Source organism: Meles meles, chromosome 13 (genome assembly GCF_922984935.1).
Source record: "Meles meles chromosome 13, mMelMel3.1 paternal haplotype, whole genome shotgun sequence".
Classification (NCBI taxonomy): domain Eukaryota; kingdom Metazoa; phylum Chordata; class Mammalia; order Carnivora; family Mustelidae; genus Meles; species Meles meles.
This window is the reverse complement of record NC_060078.1, coordinates 47,741,595-47,762,638: the sequence shown is the minus strand read 5'-3', so window position 1 is coordinate 47,762,638 and position 21,044 is coordinate 47,741,595. Positions and strand designations below refer to the sequence as shown.

The window sequence follows — 21,044 nt, the reverse complement described above, 5'->3', positions numbered from 1 at the left end:
TTGCATTCTTTACAAATTGAAGGTTTGTGGCAACCCTGCATCAAGGAAGTCTATCGAAGCCATTTTTCCAATAGCACTTGTTCACTTTATGTCTCTGTGTCACATTTTGATGATTCTCACAATATTTTAAACTTTTCCGTTATTATATTTATCGTGGCTATCTGTGATCAGTGATCTCTGATGTTACTGTAATTGTTTTAGGGTGCCATGAATCCCACCCATACAAGATGGCAAACTTCATTGATGAATGTTGTGTGTGTTCTGACTGCTCCACCAACAGACCATTCCCCCAACTCTCCTCCACTCCTTGGGCCTCCCTATTCCCTGAGAAACAACAATATTGAAATTAGAACTACAATAGCCTTGAAGTGCTCAAGTGAAGGAAACAATTGTGCATCTCTCACTTTGAATCGAAAGCTAGAAATGATTAAGCTTAGTGAGGAAAGCATGTCGAAAGCTGAAAGAGGCTGAAAGCCAGGCCTCTTACACCAAACAGCCGGACTGTAAATGTAAAGAAAAAGTTCTTGAAGGAAACGAGAAGTGCTATTCTAGTGGACTCAAATATGATAAGAAAGTAAAACAGCCTTATTGTAAAAATGGAGAAAGTTTTAGTAGTCTGGATGGAAAATCAAACCAGCCACACATTCCCTTAAGCCAGAGTCTAATCCAAAGGAAGGCCCTAACTCTCTTCAAATCTATGATGGTTCAGAGGTAAGGAAACTGCAGAAGGAAAGTCTGGAGCTAGTAGAGGTTTAAAGAAGCAGCTGTCTCCATAATATAAAAGCACAAGGTGAAGCTGCAGTGCCGACGTAGAAGCGGCCGCAAGTTATCCAGCGATCTAACTAGATATATTTGCTGAAGGTGGCTACACGAAACAGATTGGCAACGGAGACGAAGCAGCCTCATAATGGAAGAAGATGCCATATAGGACTTTCATAGCTAGACACAGTTCTGTATAAAAGAGACCAAGAAAACATTACAGCTACATGCAATGTATGGTTCTTGACTGGACCCCAGATTGAAAACAGCAAAAAATCAAAACAAATAAAATCAAGTGCATTACTGGGATACTGAGGAATAGGAATATAGCTGACAGAATGTGTACCAAGGATAAATCATGTGTATGATAACTGAATTGTGGTTATGCAGAAGACCCTTGTTCTTAAGAGAGAAACACAAAATGAAGTACTTACAGGGTAATGATACCGGCAACTAACTCCCAGATGGATCAGGTGAAGAAACAAGGACAGAAAGCAATGTGTAAAAATGATAATTGGTGAATTGAGGTACAGGTACATGGGTGTCCACTGTACTGGTCCTATAACATTTCAGAAAGACTGAACATTTTTCAAAATACGAAAGATAAAATTAGTAAGTATTCTGACAAAAGTTGAAAGAATCCATTGTTAGGAACCCTAAATGAAAAAGAAATACTAAAAGATATGATTCAGACAGAAGTAAAATAATCCCTGAAGGAAGCACATAATTGCAGAAAAGAAAAAAGAGCAACAGAAAAGCTTAATTTGTGGGTAAATATAAGTAAAATATGGGCAATATAAAACAATTGGAGAAGTTCAAAATTTTTGTAAAATTAATATATGATAACAATGACACAAAAGATATTTGAATATATAAGTACAGTTAGAGTCCTAGAATTCTGTCATTAACAGGAAAGCAATAAACATCATTTTAATTGGAATTTAATAGTCAAGGTTGCACGTTATAATCTCCAGGGTAATCACCTGAAAAACCAGTGTAAGTATCCATAACCAAGAAAGTAATGCAGAACAAAAACTAAATAAGGAAAAAATAGACTAATCCAAAAAAGGACAAGAAGGAGAGAAAAAGAAACAAAACAGCTGGTTAAACAATGAGATATCACCTCACACCAGTCAGAATGGCTAAAATTAACAAGTCAGGAAATGACAGATGCTGGCGAGGATGCGGAGAAAGGGGAACCCTCCTACACTGTTGGTGGGAATGCAAGCTGGTGCAACCACTCTGGAAAACAGCATGGAGGTTCCTCAAAATGTTGAAAATAGAACTACCCTATGACCCAGCAATTGCACTATTGGGTATTTACCCTAAAGATACAAACATAGTGATCCGAAGGGGCACGTGCACCCGAATGTTTATAGCAGCAATGTCTACAATAGCCAAACTATGGAAAGAACCTAGATGTCCATCAACAGATGAATGGATAAAGAAGATGTGGTATATATACACAATGGAATACTATGCAGCCATCAAAAGAAATGAAATCTTGCCATTTGCGACGACGTGGATGGAACTAGAGGGTATCATGCTTAGTGAAATAAGTCAATCGGAGAAAGACAACTATCATATGATCTCCCTGATATGAGGACATGGAGAAGCAACATAGGGGGATAGGAGAAGAATAAATGAAACAAGATGGGATTGGGAGGGAGACAAACCATAAATGACTCTTAATCTCACAAAACAAACTGGGGGTTGCTGGGGGGAGATGGGGTTGGGAGAGGGGGAGGGGGTTATGGACATTGGGGAAGGTATGTGCTATCGTGAGTGCTGTGAAGTGTGTAAACCTGGCGATTCACAGACCTGTACCCCTGAGGATAAAAATACATTATATGTTTATAAAAAAAAAAATTGGAAGGGGAGGCGAACCATAAGAGACTATGGATTCTGAAAAACAACCTGAGGGTTTTGAAGTGTCAGGGGTGGGTGGTTGGGGGAACAGGTGGTAGGTAATAGGGAGGGCACGTTTTGCATGGAGCACTGGGTGTTGCGCAAAAACAATGAATACTGTTACGCTGAAAAAAGAAATAAATTTTTAAAAATCAGAAAAAAAAAAACAGCTGGTTAAGCAAAAAACAAAGGTGATAAAAATCCAAATATATCAGTTATTCACTAAACTTTAAGTAAAATAAAAGACAAGTTTGGCAGTTTAGGTTAAAAAGAGAATACATTGTATGTCTACTATACTTCAATAAAATATAAAATTGAAAAATAATAAAACTAACCATATACCAGTTAGAAGAAACAAATCCTAAATATAGGGACATGAAGATATTGAAAGTAAAAGAAGAGAAAGAATATACAATAGAAACACAAACGAAAAGAAAGCTAGGATAGCTATGTTACTAGTGACAAAGTAGATTTTAGGACAAGTGCATTACTAGAGATAAAACATTTTATAATAATACAAATATTAGATACTACAATTCCTTGGATATCACACAAATCTGTATTAGATCAAATGACAGTTTCAAAATACATAAAATAAAAATGAGACACACAAAGCTATAACAAAATAGGGAGACTTTTTAAATAAACCTCTCTCAAAAATGGAGAGAAAATAAACCCCCTACAAAAACACCAGAAAGGAAACAGAAGATCTGAACACCACAATAAACTTGATCTAATTAATGCATACAGAATATTACATATAGTGACTCATTACAAAGTATTTTCAAGGGCACAAGTGGCACTTAACCAATATGCTTTGTCACAAATTAAACCTTAACTAATATCAAAGGCTTGAAATCATTAAGAGTATGTTCTCTGATGACAGTGAAAGTAAACCACAATAACAAAAAGGTATAAATATTCCACATGTTCAGAAACTAAGGCGGCCACTTCTAAATAAGCCATAAATCAAAAGTAATATAAAGATTTAATGTAATCTCTATCAAAATCCCAACTACATTTTTTTCAAAAATAGAATAATCTGGGGCGCCTGGGTGGCTCAGTGGGTTAAAGCCTCTGCCTTCGGCTCAGGTCATGATCCCAGGGTCCCGGGATCGAGCCCCACATCGGGTTCTCTCCTCCGCAGGGAACCTGCTTCCTCCTCTCTCTCTGCCTGCCTCTCTGCCTAGTTGTGATTTCTCTCTGTCAAATAAATTAAAAAAAATAATAATAATAAAAATAAAATAAAATAAAATAATTAAAAAAAAAGATTTAAAAAAAAATAGAATAATCTATCCTAAAACTCATATTGAACCTCAGGGAACTCCAAATAGCCATAACAAACTTAACCAAGAAGAACAAAATTGTAGGTTTCTCACTTCCTGATTTCAAACTTATTACAAAGCAACACAGTAGTCAAGAGTGTACTATTCCAAAGAATGAAACTAGACCAGTACCTTACACCCTATACAAAAATAAATTCAAAATGAGGACTCCTGGATGGCTCTGTTAGGTTAAGTACCTGCCTTCGGCTCAGATCATGATCCCAGGGTCTCAGGATCAAGTCCCACATCAGGTTCCTTGCTAGGTGAAAAGCCTGCTTCTCCCTCTGCCTCCTGCTCCCTCTGACTCCTGCTCCCTCTGCTTGTGCTCTCTCTTTCTCTCTCTCTCTGACAAATAAATAAAATCTTTAAAAATAAATAAATAAATAAATAAATAAATAAATAAAGGACTCAAACTTGAATGTAAGACCTGAAATTATAAAACGCCTAGAAGAAAACATAGGAAATAAGCTATTTGACAATGGTCTTAGCAATGTTTTGGGGGGCCAGTCTCCTTAGGCAAGGGCAACAAAAGCTAAAACAAACAAATGGGATTACATCAAACTAAAATGCTTTTTTTGCACAGTGAAGGAAAGCAACAAAACAAAAAGGCAACCTACTAAATGTGGAAAGATATTTGCAAATCATATATCTGATAGAGGTTAATATCCAAAATATGTAAAGAACTTACATAACTTAATATCGAACAACCAACCATCACATTAAAACATGGGCAGAGGACTTGAATAGACATTCTTCCGAAGAAGACAGACAGATGGCCAACAGGCACATGAGAAGATGCTCAGTATCACTAATCATTGGGGAAAGGCAAATCCAGACTACAATGAGATATCATTTCACATCTGTCAAATTGGTTATTACCAGAAAAATTAAAATAACAAGGATTAGCAAGGATATACAGAAAAAGGAACCCTCATACGTTTGGTGGGAATGCCAGTTGGTACAGCCACTCTGGAAAACAGTATGGAGGATCCTCAAAAAATTAAAAATAGGAGACCCTGGGTGACTCATTTGGTTAAGTGTCTGACTCTTGATTTTGGCTCAGGTCATGATCTTGGGGCCTGGAAGTGAGCCCCCAACTGGGTTCTACACTCAGCAGGGGGGCTGCTTGCGGATTCTCTCTCCCTTGCCTTCTGCCCCTCCCTCCACTCATGCTCTCTCTCAAGCAAATAAATCTTTAAAAAAAATTAAAAACAGAGCTACCATACAGTATATCAAAATTCTACTTCTGGGTATCGACCTGAAGAAAATAGAAACATCAACTGAAAGAGATGTATGCTCCTATGTTCAGTGTCACATTATTTACAATAGTTAAGATATGGAAGAAACCAAGATGTGGTATATATATCCAATGAAATATTAGCCAAAAAAAAAGAATAAAATCTTGCCATTTGTAACAACATGTATAGACCTTGAAGGTATTAGGATAAGTGGAATAAATCAGACAGACAAAGACAAATACCACATGATTTCACATACATGGGATCTAAAAAACAAAACAATCCAACAAAAGCAAATGGAGACAAACTCAAAGATACAGGAAACAAACTGCTGGTTACCAGAATGGGGCGGGGTTGGGCAGGACAAAACAGGTAAAGAGAATTAAGAGGTACAAACTTCCAGTTATAAAAGAAATGTCATGGTGATGTAATGTACAGCATAGGAAATATAGTTAATAATATTGTAATAACTTTGTGTGGTGACAGATGGTAACTAGTTTTATTCTGGGGATTATTTCATAATATACAAAAATACTGAATCACTATGATGTATACCTAAAATTAACAGGATACTGTATGTCAATTATATTTTAATAGAAAAATAAAGATGTGGTATTGGCAGAAAGACAGACACATCAACCAATGGAATGGAGTAGATAACCCAGAAATAAACCTTCACATATATGGTCAAATGACTTCCAACAAAGTATCAAGACCACCCAATGGGGAAAAGACTGTTTCTTCAACAAATGGAAAAGGGAAAACTGGATATCCACATATAAAAGAATGAAGGTGGAGTCTTACCTTATACCACATATAAAAAATAACCTAAAATGTACGAAAGATCTAAATGTAAGACCTAAAGTTATAAAACTTTTAGAAAAGAAACAGAAGGAAAAGCTTCATGACATTGGATTTGGCAATGATTTTTTGGATATGAAACCAAAAAAGTATGGGCAACAAAAGTAAAAATAGATAAACTGGACCACATCGAAATTTAAAATTTTGGTGTATCAAAGGTCACCACCATCAGAGTAAAAAGGCAACCTACAGGAGAAAATATTTGCAAATCATGTATCTCCTAAGACTTTAATATCCAGAATATGTTTCTAAAGAATTCTTAAGCCTCAATGACAAAAACAAATGTCCTAATTCAAAAATGGACCAGAGACTTCAATAGACATCTCTCCAAAGAAGATATACAAATGGTCAACTAGCACATGAAAGGATGCTCAACATCACTAATATTTAGAAAAAGGCAAATCAACCTGCAAAGAGATATCAGCTCAAACTAATTAGAACGACTACTCTTTAAAAAATAACAAAACAGGGGCGCCTGGGTGGCTCAGTGGGTTAAAGCCTCTGCCTTCGGCTCAGGTCATGATCCCAGGGTCCGGGGATCGAGCCCCGCATCAGGCTCTCTGCTCAGCGGGGAGCCTGCTTCCTCCTCTCTCTCTCTGCCTGCCTCTCTGCCTACTTGTGGTTTCTGTCTGTCAAATAAATGAATAAAATCTTTAAAAAAAAAAAAATAACAGGGGCGCCTGGGTGGCTCAGTGGATTAAGCCGCTGCCTTTGGCTCAGGTCATGATCTCAGGGTCCTGGGATCGAGCCCCACATCGGGTTCTCTGCTCCGCAGGGAGCCTGCTTCCTCCTCTCTCTCTGCCTGCCTCTCTGCCTACTTGTGATCTCGCTCTCTGTCAAATAAATAAATAAAATCTAAAAAAATAAAAAATAAAAAAAAATAACAAAACAGCAGCAAGTGTTGGTGTGGATATGGAAAAACTGAAAACTTGGTGTACCATCAGTAGATTGTAAGATGGCACATACAACAACTATAGAAAAAAAATATAGAAAAAATATATGGCAATTCCTCATAAAGTTAACAACAGAATTACCATATGATCTTGCAATTCTGGGTATATATTTAAAGGCTTGCTTTCAAAGAGATTTATATACCCATGTTGCTAGCAACATTCTTCCCAACAGACAGAAGGTGGAAGCAACACAAATCTCCATCAAGAGATGCATGGATAAATACAATGTTGTATATTTTTATATACACAAACACACACACACACACACAAATGGAATATTACTCAACCTTAAAAGTATGGAAATTGTGACATGTTACAACATGGATGAACTCTGAGGACATTGCTAAATGAAATCATTCACAAAACAACAACAACAAAAAAACCATGATTTCACTTTATAGAAGGTATCTAGAGTCAAACTTACAGAAACAGAAAGCAAAACTGTGGTTGCCAGGGACTGCAGGGGGAGCAGGGAAACAGGGAATTGTTTAATGAATACAGAGTTTCAGTATGCATGATGAAAAAGTTCTAAAGATTGTGAAACAGTATGAATGTACTTAACTCTCCTGAACAACATGTAAACTTAAAAATGATTAAGACAGTAAATTTTATGTATATTTTACCATAACTAAAAACAACTGTTAAAAAATGTTAATTATAAAATCTAGGTGGTAGATAAATGGGTGTTCACTGTAAAATTCTTTCAATTTTGCTGTATGTCAGAAAAAAAATTACAGACCAATTTCTCTGATAAACAAAAGTCCTAAATATAATATTAGCAAATAAAATATAAAGATAAAAAAAGGAAAATTTGTCACAACTAGGAGTGGTTCATTCTAAGAGCGTAATAATGACTTCATACTAAAAAAAAGTAATTCACATTATCAGAACATTTCTGTTCCATGCAAAATGGTTTTTAATTTCTCTTTGGATTTCTTTGACCCATTGATTACTGAGAAGTGTGTTATTTCCAAAATATTAGACTTTCCATATATCTGTTACTGATTCTTAAGTTTATCCCATTATAATAAGAGAGACTTTTTGTATAATTTTAATCTTTTCAAATTTACTGGGACTCATTTAATAGCAAACAATATGATTTATCTTAGTAAATGTTCTGAGTGACTGTAATGAGAATGTACATTCTGCTGTTTTTAGGTGGAGCATTCTGTAAATGTCAATTAGAACAAGAAGGTTGATAGTGTTATTCATGTCTTCTTACATCCTTTCTGATTCACCAGCTTTTTCTATCAATTTTTTCAGAGTGTAAGTGTAGAATTCTTCTAAAATAACTGGATTTGTCGATTTCTCTTTGTCGCCTTTGCTTTGTGTTTTATTAATGCATAAACATTTAGATTGTGGGGAAAGAAATTTTTTTCAATAGAGCTAGGTCAATTGTTCTCCACTTGAAAGAAATTCTTTACCCTACTTCACATGACACTTCTTTTAAGTTTGGTTTTTTTTGTTTTTTTTTTTTAGAGGGGTTAGAAATCTAAATGAGAAAGGAATAATTACAGAGCTTTCACAAAACTGTCTGGCATAGTGACTAAAGCTACACATAAACCTACCCTATGACCAGTCCATTCCTAGGCTTATGTCCCAAAGAAGAGTGCATATGTCCACCAAAAACATATATAAGAATGTTGAAAGCATCTTTACCGATGAAAGTCAAAGACTACAAACAACTCAACCTATCAAAAGGAGAGAAACAAACAGAAGAATCATCATACAATGCAATAGTACCTAGCCAGTAATAAAGAATGAACTAATACCCACAACATGAATGATTTACAAAAGCATGATGTTGGGCAAAAGAAACCAGACCAAAAAAAAAAAAAAAAAAAAATAGGATATTTACTTATACAAAGTTCAACAAGTGGCAAAACTAATTTTTGGTGACAAGTGTAAGAATAGTAGTTATTTCTGGGAGTAGAGAAAGGTTATAAGGAAACCTGGTCCTATTTTAATCTGGGTTGTACCTACATGAGTGTATAAGGTAAAAATTCATCAACCTGTACATTAAAGATCTGTGAACCTTATATGTATATATTATATTTCAAGAAAGAAAAAGGGATTAGTTATTAATAGAGTGAAAAGCAAAGTAACAGAGTAGTGATTTGTGTGTGTGTGTGTGTGTGTGTATGATAAAGGATTTATATCCAGAATATATGAAGACGTGTGTGTGTGTGTATGATAAAGGATTTATATCCAGAATATATGAAGACCAAAAAAAAATCAATAAGCAAAAAACATACCACTGAATAGAAAAATGTCCAAGAGATCTGAACAGGCATTTCACCCAATAAATACGAGAAAGGTGCTCAACCTCATCAGTCAGAGGAATTAAAACCACAATGTGAGGCCACTACATATCAATCAAAATGAGAAAAACAAAAAAGAAGAATTATACCAAATGCTGGTAAGACTATGTGAAAACCCTCTCTCATTCATTACTGGACGGAATGTAAACTGGTTCAATTATTTTGGAATCACTTTGGAAAACTGACAGTATCTAGAACAGCTAAACATAGGTATATTTCTTTCAAAGCCCAAATAGAGGAGATATCCATAATAAGCAAATATTAACAGAGCATTTTTAAAAAGTAATTATTGACAGATTAATATTAGGCTATTTTTTATTATCCTTCTTACTAGAGCTAAGAAATTTTAAAAAAACAACCAACTATTTTAAGTGCAGCATATCACAGTAAATAGTGGTGGCCTAAAAAAACCAATTCATCACTTTTAATATCTCAATAAATAACTGAGGCCAGAAACTTGAAAAGAACAGTATTTTATAAATAATCTGTTTTCACAGTTACCAACAGACCCCAATGCTGTAAGCCCTGCAGGGACAAAGTACAGAAAAGCCTGGCCAAATGCCAACAGCTTCACCTTTTTGCTGTGATTCATGTTCTCCATCTTAGCCTTCAGCAGCTTCATCTTATTCATAGTTATTGAATTTTCAATTATCTGTTGTCCAGAAGGAGAAGGCTCAATTTCTTCATCTTCATCCGTATACAAATTATACACAGAACCACCACTGCAAAGAAAGTAGTAATTACTACTGAGATGTTTCTGATACCTGCTCAATGACTAAAAATATTTATGTATAGATGTCGCTAATGCTAAGAATAATGGCAAGACTAAATCTTGCCAATGTAAAGAACAATGGCAAGAATAAATCTTGCCAATGTGAATTCAAGGCAAATGTATTTCAAAAAATATATTTCTTAGAAGAAACAAATAAATATGGATCAACAGTATGACCTAGCATTACTGACAATCTAGCACAGCTAAGCTTTTCCGAAATCAGTGCACCACCAGTGAAGGTCCTATACCACCTACTACCTCACTCCCACAGAAGCAAAAATCCATCTTCACAAAAATGCCCTGATTTCATTTTATCAGCCATGGCTGATAATTGTGAAACCTAGACCTAGGCTGATCAGAATTCCATTTAACCATAATGAAAAAGAAATTGACACAGAAGCCAGATTTTCATTCATCCTGAAAGGATTTTCACTAAAAGAGAACTCACACAGGTACCATCAGAACATTATCTGTTCTTAAGAAACAAAGAAAAAATAAAAATAACAAGATTTTTTTTCAGTGTTTGGAAGCACAACCCCCTAGAACAGCATGTATTTTAAAATGAAAAAAGAAACCCCAGTCATGACACAAATTATTATACAGGTAAAACATCTGAATTACTGATCAGTCTCCAAGACATTTATTGATACCTTAACAGAATTCTTTGGAGCACCTTGTCTTTGACTGCATAATATAATGGCATTTATCACACTATCCTCATATTTAGATTTATACGTCTATCTTCCTTCTTACTCCCCCATATGTAAGCAAGGTGAAAACAGATATTGGGCCTTACTCATCTTCTTGGTCTCGGCGCCTGGCCCAGTGCTTGGTACATAGCCAACAAATGTTTCTTGAACTGAATATAAACATGAATGAAGTTTCACTCAGCTTTTTCAGTAATAGTAAAAGGTAAAAGGTTTGGGAAAAACATAAGTTCAGCACATTTGTAGAATGACAAAGATTTTACATAGAGCAGACTAAGAATAAGTATAGGACACCATGTCTGATTAACTTACAGAAGAACTAAAGCATGTATCTCTGCTGAAGCATGAGGGTTAACAAAATTTCCCGTTTTATATGGTTGTAGGAAATGGAAACAATTTAGGGTAAACTTAAATAATAAGGGCATATTCCATAACACTTCTGAAGCGCGTACTACCACGTGCTGTGTGGACAGCCCCATTCTTAAAACTTTACATGGTGAAATGATGACATTTTGAAATCACAGATTAACTACCTGCATAGCAGGTATGGGCATCAGAAGGAGTGATAGCAGGAACACGTCTCCATTATCAGTTTAGTCCCTAGTGTTCGACTTGTGACCATCACCACTTCTACCTACTGCAGATGCCTACCACAGTATGGAAATTGACACAATGGGAACAACACTAATATTGTTATCACTTACTGAATGCTACTCTGCCAGATTCTTTTTACATGCTATTTCTAATTCTCATAAGAACTATGTAAGTGATATTCATTTTATAAATGAAGAAACTACAAATGAGAGAAGTTTTACTAAGTCTGTAAACGGTGGACTTAAGATTCACATCCCTGCTTCCAAAGCCTATTCTTTGTACTAATTCCTGCCGCTCCCTCAGGCACTGAACAACAGATTTTACTGCCTCATGCCTGTGAACCCAAGTAAGTGCCAGAACATAAGAGTATGTGGGGGCAACTGCCTTGAAGTTAACTACACCTGAAAAGGAGGCATGAGTGATTTCTGCCAGGTCACTCTTGGAGTTGGAAGGAATGACTCAAGCATATTCTATCCTTGGTCACCTTGCAGTATTTTAAGTATTTCTCTCATACATCCTATGGTTATTTTAACTTAAAATACCCACACTGAATACTGAAAGAGGTTTCTGATTCAACTTTCCTGTCATAAAAAATTGGTCCTTTAAAGTTTTCCTATGGAAAACAGTGTGTCTGTGTGCATGGGCTTGCATGCACACATGTATGTATGTATATACGTATATTTGTAAAAGCACAATCATGACAACTACTTCAATGGATGCATTTTGGAAGGTAAAAATACACTTTTAGATTCACATAATGTTTTCAAAGAATCACATTACTGTGTTTTCTCTCACAAAACAGATTTAGGAGATCAGTTAAAAACCAATCAATTTTTTTTCAAAATGGAAAAATGTAACTAGACTAAGATAACATAGTAATTTATAAACTTAACCCATAAATATCTTTTTTGTATTTAAATGTTCTAAATATTTTCTTAAGTTTCTAGGTATTTTCTTGAATGCTATATTTAACTTTTTCTGAATCTTTTAATCTAATAATGTGATTAAAGACAAAAGATGGGCAAATGAATATTTGAATACTGTTCATCCAGAAGCCACATACTCACGTGACTGTCACAGACAAGTTACCATGTAATTAAAATTGTCTTGCATTGCCTCCTTTAATTTCTTCCCACTTAAAGCAATAAGGTGGCATGATTAACTATAAAGATTCAAGATTAAAAAATGACTGATACTAGATTTTGTATCAGAATGAGCTTAATTAGCACCCAGTCTTCCTGTTTCCTCCCTAGAGCAGGAGTTGGTAAACTATGGCCACAGGCCAAGGTCATTCTACCACTTATTTTTGTGTGGTCCACAAGAATGGTTTTCACACTTTTAAATAGTTGAAAAAAATCAAAATAAGAATATTTCATAATGTTAAATTATATCAAATTCACATTTGTGTCCATAAATAAAAAGTTTAATTGAAACATTGCCACACTCACTGTATCACATATTGCAGATGGTATGGTAGAGATGAGTAGCCACATTAGAATTTTTTTTTTTAAGATTTGATTTATTTATTTGAGAGAGACAGACAGCGAAAGGGGAACATAAGGGGGGGGGGATGGGAGAGGGAGAAGCAGGCTTCCTGCTGAGCAGGGAGCCCACTGTGGGGCTCCATCCTGGGACTCCGGGATCATGACTGGAGCTGAAGGCAGCTGCTTAAAGACTGAGCCACCCAGGTGCCCCAATTTTAAGTCATTCCTTTTTTTTTTTTTAATTTATTTATTTTCAGCATAACAGTATTCATTGGTTTTGCACCACACCCAGTGCTCCACATTAGAATTTTATGTGGCTATCTCACGGCTTTGCACTGTTGCTTGGCACACTACAAAGCACAGTGGCACAATCATAATTCAACAGCATTTTGAGTGCCATGTGTATCACTGTACCATGACACTGACACACACACCCAACATGTCAACAAGAAGAGAGGACTTTGAATGCTGTAGTTAAAAAGACAAAAAAACAAAAACAAGATGAATGCCACAGTTTTAAGGCACAATAGAGAGTGGTCTATTTTATTGTCAATTACATGGCAAAGCATTATGTTCATTATGCAATGATACTATAGCTACGCTAAAGAAAAACAACTCATTTGGACGTTACCAGAATGAGAATTCATCACACTATTCCCAAGTTGCAGGGAAGTGTCAGAAACATTGCAAAAATTTAAAATGTAATATCTCATCAAAGTAGAATTTCTTCGCAAAAAGAAAAAATAAAAATGAGACTGCAACCAAAATAAGCTTCCAAATAGCTAACTTACTGGCTAGCAAGAAAACCTGTTTGCCAGGGACGCCTGGGTGGCTCAGTTGGTTGGGCAGCTGCCTTTGGCTCAGGTCATGATCCTAGCATCCTGGGATTGAGTCCCATATCGGGCTCCTTGCTCCGCCCGGAGCCTGCTTCTCCCTCTGCCTCGGCCTGCCTCTCTGCCTATTTGTGATCTTTCTCTCTCTGTCTCTCTCTCTCTGACAAATAAATAAATAAAATCTTTAAAAAAAAAAAAAAGAAAAAAGAAAACCTGTTTGCCAACAGTGAATTAATTAAACTATGCTTGAACACAGCAATTGATGAACTATGTCCAGAGAAAATAAACTTGTTTAAATAAAGACTACCCCTTTGGCAAGAACAATTTCTTAAAGAACTGATAACAATGGAAGCAACAACAACAGTCAACTAAACCAGGCAATGATTTGGAGTTCTGTTCCTTGGCTTTTGATGAGTCAACATAAGTTACTGGTACTGTTCAGTTGTTTTTGTTTATCAGGGCATCAATACCAACTTTGAAGTTACGGAAGAACAAAGGCCCTATGAATAGTCTGCATAAAACAACTAGAGGTAAGATTTTCAAGAGTTGCTAAAACACGAATTCAGTACAACTTGAAGTGAAATCTCCTACAAGTGATATAGTAAAAATAGGTGTGAACAGTAAAAAAACAAGTTGGACAAATTTACAATGCTAATGAAAACCTAAAATATTAAAAGGCTATGGTTACTTGCTGTATCATGCATTAGCAGGTTTTGGGGGGTAAATATTTGAATCCATTATGTATTCTTGAACAAGTAGTGCCAACAGTAAACTTTTTTGGTTCATGGACTTAGCCATCTGTTCAATGTCTTGACTGTAATAGTTTGTGGGTTTTTTTTTTTTACTGTAATAGTTTTATTATGATTCTTTAAAGCTCAGGGCTAACATCGAATTTTTCTGAACAAGAAGAATCACCTTCACCTAAATGCTTCTGAAAATTAGTTTTTGCTGTGGACTTAATGTTTCTTACTGAATTCCAACTAAAATAAAAACCAAAACAGTGCTCTTATAAGAGACTTACACTGCAGTAATGTCATTCTGATGACACCAATATTACTTTGAATCACATGTAATAGCATGCTTTCAAAAGTTAAAAAACAAAAGCAAGAACATTCCCACACAAATTTACAGGGGGCATGCTTTGTAAATTCCCAGCAGTGACTTCACACCTCATTGCAAGTTAAAGGAAATTTCCATATTTCAAAATCTATGTAAATACGCAATTGAGCTTCACCTATCTTGAAGTGATTCATATGCAATGTAATGCCATGCTAAAGGCAAAAAGCAAGAGGACACTGTATTGGAATTCTATAACTGCCATCCAAGCAATGAATATGTTCAATTAAAATCATAAGCTTATGTACTGGTATCAATACTTGGCAACGTCTGTGTGAAAAAAATTTTTCAAAGGTAAAATACATAAAATCTCATTACAGGCCCATATTAACAGATGAATTTTTGCAACTGATTTTGCAAGTCTAATGGGTAACAATAGCCTGCAACCTCGATTAAGTAAAATATTACCCCCCAAAAGCATTCAATTCTCCTCTTTCATGGATCCAAGTCATACACACACACAAGTATTCAATTATCAATTTTTTAAATTTTTTTAAGAGTGAGTGCGTGTGAGGGAGGGGCAGAGGGTGAGGAAGAGAGAGAATCTTAAGCAAGCTCCATGCCCAGGCTGAATCTCAAAATCCTGAGATCATGACCTGAGTCCAAATCAAGAGTTGGGCACTTAACCAACTGAGCCACCCAGGGGCCTCTTTTATCAGTAAAAATTATGTGGAAATTCTTCTCTGTCGTTATGTAAGTACTGACACAGTACCCTTGATTTTATCTCTTGGCCTGAAAATCCTAAAATAGTTACTATTTGGCCCTTTACAAAAAAATTTTGCTGCCTCCCTACTACAGAGTTAAGAAAGCCTCTCCTACAATAGTCAAGCTAAATGTCATTCAAAGTATGGCCAGAAAAAAAAAGTTTTCTACTCTCCTTTCTCACCCACCCTTATCCCTTGTCCAATTCTGGTAGGTGAAAAGAAAGGAAGAGAAAAGTTTAAAAAATATACCTGGGGAGGAAAACTATAATTTCAACCGAAATCCTCGGCAACATCTGGGCTATGTCTTAAACACAAACAGAAGCTGGCTGAGGAGAAACTGAGGTAAAAGGAGAAAATGACATTTCAAGCAAAAGGTAATGGCATAATGAAGGGGAGCTGGAAAATGGATGATGACAGGTTGTGAAGGGCCTTACAGGCAAAACTAAGGAGCTTGGATTTTCTTCTTCGGAAAAGGGAGCCAGAAGAGGATGTTCGAAGGAAGGAAATCAAAACAACAGTGAGCTAGCACATAGGGAGACTGGCATGAAAAAATTCTATTTGTGGTCCAAGTAGGAGGCACTGGATTAAGGCTGTAGCCCTCATCATCCCTCTTCTCTATTTCTGGCCTACATGGTTGTGGTTACTATGTGGTTACTACTATACTTTGTAGTAACCAGATCCGAAAAAGTTAGTCAGCAGTCAACACCCATTTGTCACACTCAGCTCTCAAAGAATGAGTCTAATCCTTCTTCCACATAACTTGTGGTGGGCAGAATGTAAAGGAATCCCCATGATTCTCAATCCCTGGTGCTCATATCCTGTATACTCCCTTACACTTGAGTGAAAAATGACCTAGGACTTGCTTGCAGTCAACACAATATGGCAAAAGTGATTTTTCAGATGTAATGTAGGTCCCAAATCTGTTGATTTGAGTTCATCAAAAGGGAGCTGAGGGCAGTCTCTAGGCAAAAGCCAGGAAAAAACCCAGGGCCCTCGGTCATACAACTGCCAGGAAATGAATTATGCCAACAACATCATTAAGCTTGAAATAGATTCCACCAAGCCTCCATATAAGAGTGCATCTTTGCCAACACCTCAACTGTAGCTTTGGGAGACCCAGAGCAGAGCACCCAGCTAACCTGTGACTAGACTCCTGAGCCACAGAAACTGTTCTCTCGACTACAAGTTCTTTTTTCTATAATTTTTTCTACTAGTTTTATATACTGTGGGATTGAATTTAGGCACCTGTATCACCAAAGGATCCCCAAACAGCCAAAGCAATCTTGAGAAAGAAGAAAAAGCTGTAGGTATCACAGTCTTAGGTTTGAAGATATACTATACAAAGCTATAATAATCAAAACAGCATGGTAAGTGACACAGAAATAGACACATAGATCAATGGAATAGAACAGAGAGCCCAAAAGTACACCCATGCTTATAGAGTCAAGTAATCTACAACAAAGAAGGCAAAAATATACCATGAGGGAAAAGACAGTCTCTTCAATAAGTAATGCTAGGAAAACTGGACAACTACAAGAAAGAAAGAGCGAGCAAGAGAGAGAAACTGGATACTTTCTTACAGTCTACACCAAAATAAACTCAAAATGAGTTAAAGACCTAAATGTGAGACCTGGAACCATAAAATTCCTAGAAGAAAACACAGGCAGTAATTTTTTTGGCATCACCCTTAGCAAAATTTATCTAAATATGTTTCCTCTGGTAAGGGAAACAAAAGCAAAAATAAACTATTGGAACTATACTAAAATAAAAAGCTTTTGTACAGCAAAGGAAACCTTCAACAAAACGAAAAGGCAAGCTACTGAATGGGAGAAGATATCTGCAAATGATATAACCAATGAGGGGTTAGTATCCAAAAATATATAAAGAACTTATACCATTCAACACCAAAAACACCCCACAATTAATCTGATTAAACTTAGTTATCTCTAATACTTTTCCTTCCTTGGTCTGCTTGGAAAACTCTTACTCCCTTTTTAAGTTCCGTTCTTCTCAGAGTTTGTCCCTAACTCCCCACCTTTCAGGCAAAATGAAGGCCTTCTTATAGTTTTCCAGAGATGTTGATATCTTTTTATAACAATTGGCTAAGAATATATTATAGATACTAGTTACAGCAGACTGCACGCTCCACAAAGGGAGGGACAGTCATCTTTGTAAGCCAGTACTAGTGTACAGACTGGCTAAAAAGTTCATTAAGTGTTTAGTGGCTTAAAGTGAAAGGCAATAAAGAATCAAAGTAAGGGGGCGCCTGGGTGGCTCAGTGGATTAAGCCGCTGCCTTCGGCTCAGGTCATGATCTCAGGGTCCTGGGATCGAGCCCCGCATCGGGCTCTCTGCTCCGCAAGGAGCCTGCTTCCTCCTCTCTCTCTGCCTGCCTCTCTACCTACTTGTGATCTCTCTCTCTGTCAAATAAATAAATAAAATCTTTAAAAAAAAAAAAAAAGAATCAAAGTAAGACAGAGTACACAGAAACTTACAGATGACCTTTTCTTATTTCCTAATTGTTCTATTGCCTAGTTAAGTACCTTTAAAGTTTAGAATCTAAAGCTAAGTATGCTGGAGTTTTAAATCAATTTAACGACTCCTCTTCCTTTTACAGAGCAGGAAAACAATACCAGAAAAGTAGAGATTTATCTGCCTCTAAGCAGCAGAGTTACTAAATTTTGAATAAAAAAAAAAACAAAAAAACCCAGCAACTCTAGGTTCAACCCTATTATGTCAAGGCTGTACAATAAAACACTATTATACCAAGACTCTGTAATCAAGTCAGCATCTTACAGTTTCATAACTCTTATTAAGAAATAAGTCTTAATAAATATATAGTTTTGGGGCACCTGGGTGGCTCAGTGGGTAAAGCCTCTGCCTCCTGGGATCAAGCCCTGCATTGGGCTCTCTGTTCAGCTGGGAGCCTGCTTTCCCCTCTCTCTCTGCCTGCCTCTCTACTTGTCATCTCTCTCTCTGTGTCAAATAAATAAAATCTTAATATATAAATAATTTAATAGGTAATATACTAATAAATATATTAATTATTTTTATTATGAATAAATATATTTCAATATAAGTAAATAAGTATAAAAATCCTATTCCATAAAGAAATTTCAGTTTTATAAATTACTCTCCAAATATCAATCATATGAAGGACAACTTCAGAATTAAACAGTTGGGCCAGGGATTGGGGAGAATGCATGGAATTTAGTTAGTCTTGTGAATATAAGATTATTCTGATAACACAAAATAAACATTAAAATCTATGGAGTATATCATACAGTGTTCTCTTTTTCAAATTGAGACATGCAAATGAAAACCTATTTACCTTAAAGATTCAGATAATGGTGTTAAAGTGCCATCTCCCCTATCTACTACACGAAAGAAATTCAATTGATCTCCTTCTCGGTATACCAAAAATGTAACTTGTTTGTTGCAGGAGGTCTTCTCCCAGACCTCATCTCGACTGGAATCCATGTACTCAGCCATCTCCCTAAGTGGATCTTCCATAGGAACTACAAATGGAAAAATTGATAAAAAAGCCTTGAATTTATATCAAGTTTTATACATGTTGGTACAGTGACAGGATATAATGTGCCAAGAACAACATATACATGATAGTCTTTATAAAGAAGTTTCTCATCTTTTTTTTTGCAATTTTTTTTAAATTTTTATTTATTTTTTAAATTCTTTTCAGTGTTCCAGAATTCATTGTTTATGCACCACACCCAGTGCTCCATGCAGTACGTGCCCTCCATAATACCCACCACCAGGCTCCCCCAACCTCCCAGCCCCCGCCCCTCCAAAACCCTCAGATTGTTTTTCAGAGTCCACAGTCTCTCATGGTTCGTCTTCCCCTCCAATTCCCCCCACTCCCTTCTCCTCTCCATCTCCCCATGTCCTCCGTGTTATTTCTTATGCTCCACAAATAAGCGAAACCATATGATAATTGACTCTCTCTGCTTGACTTATTTCACTCTGCATAATCTCTTCTTATAGTTAATACAGTATTCCCTATGTTGTACTAACATGAAAGAAATGAAACGCATTATTATGTTATTACATACAAAGACAGGACTTAACTAAATACATTAGTATTTTCCCATGCCACTAGAGTCTGTATAGTTGCTGCTTCTATGACATAATTACCTAAGACTATTTTCACTTCACATGTCCACTTCCTATATTTTCCAATATTGTTACATCAATAATTTAAAAGCAATATAAATTCCACTTACTTAAGATAAAAAAAAGACACATACACATAACTGGGAAACATTATGTTGGAAATTAGAAGCAAATGAATCTCCTTTTTTCTTTCTGGCTTTAGATTCTTTGATTTTGGTTTTACATTCTTCTTAGAGCTATTTCTTGACAAGTATACAACAATTTAGAACACAAAGGGGCCCGTGAGTGTACTGCAACGGCCATGTGTGTATTGGGCAGTACGTTGTTTCTTGAAAGCATCCTCCCAGGACTCCAACTGTCCTGGAATGTACCCATGTGTCTAGTCAGAGCACAAGAACTGAGGCAAAGCCCTGCACTACAATAGTAGTGGCCTGGAGTCATCCTCTTGATATTACAGACATTATTACAACCTGCTCATGTCCACAGAAACCACAGATTCTGCTCCTGTGGGCGGAAGGGCCTCAAAAGATTGCTGGCTCATCAGTTTAATGTTCTAAAAGACTCTGACTCCAGACTTAAGTAATGATTACAGGAAAAAAGCTGACTCCCAAAAACTCTCATGTAAAGCTGCAGAAACATTTATTCTTTCCTAAAAGATGCAACAATTTCTAATTCCCTAACTTTGATAAAAGTAGCTTATTTATTAACAGAATCACAGTACTGTGCTAACCTTTTAAAAACTTACAGCAAATTAGAAAGACAGGAAACAACGTGTGTTGGAGAGGATGTGGAGAAAGGGAAACCCTCTTACACTGTTGGTGGGAATGCAAGTTGGTGCAGCCACTTTGGAGAACAGTGTGGAGACTCCTGAAGAAATTAAGAATAGAGCTTCCCTATGACCCTGCAATTGCACTGCTGGGTATTTAACCCAAAGGTACAGATGTAGTGAAAAGAAGGGTAATCTGTACCCCAATATTTATAGCAGCAATGGCCACGGTCGCCAAACTGTGGAAAGAACCAAGATGCCCTTCAACGGATGAATGGATAAGGAAGATGTGGTCCATATACACAATGGAGTATTATGCCTCCATCAGAAACGATGAATACCCAACTTTTGTAGCAACATGGACGGGACTGGAAGAGATTGTGCTGAGTGAAATAAGTCAAGCAGAGAGACTCAAGTATCATATGGTCTCACTTATTTGTGGAGCATAACAAAGAACACGGTGGACATGGGGAGATGGAGAGGAGAGGGAGTTGAGGGAAACCGGAAGGAGATGAACCATGAGAGACTATGGACTCTGAAAAACAACCAGAGGGTTTTGAAGGGGCGGGAGGT

The 21,044-nt window shown here is 36.4% G+C and overlaps 1 protein-coding gene across 2 annotated transcripts in view; it reads right to left on the bottom strand.

Annotated features, from left to right (window-relative positions):
• Nucleotides 1–21,044, bottom strand: part of ZFAND4 (zinc finger AN1-type containing 4) — a 93,777-nt gene that overhangs the window by 14,935 nt on the left and 57,798 nt on the right. For both annotated transcript variants that reach the window (XM_046028094.1, XM_046028095.1), the window contains 2 exons: nucleotides 18,906–19,092; nucleotides 9,940–10,087 (listed from right to left, as the gene is read on the bottom strand). In XM_046028094.1, coding sequence (XP_045884050.1) covers nucleotides 9,940–10,087; nucleotides 18,906–19,092 — 335 coding nt within the window. The remainder of the gene's footprint in view (nucleotides 1–9,939; nucleotides 10,088–18,905; nucleotides 19,093–21,044) is intronic.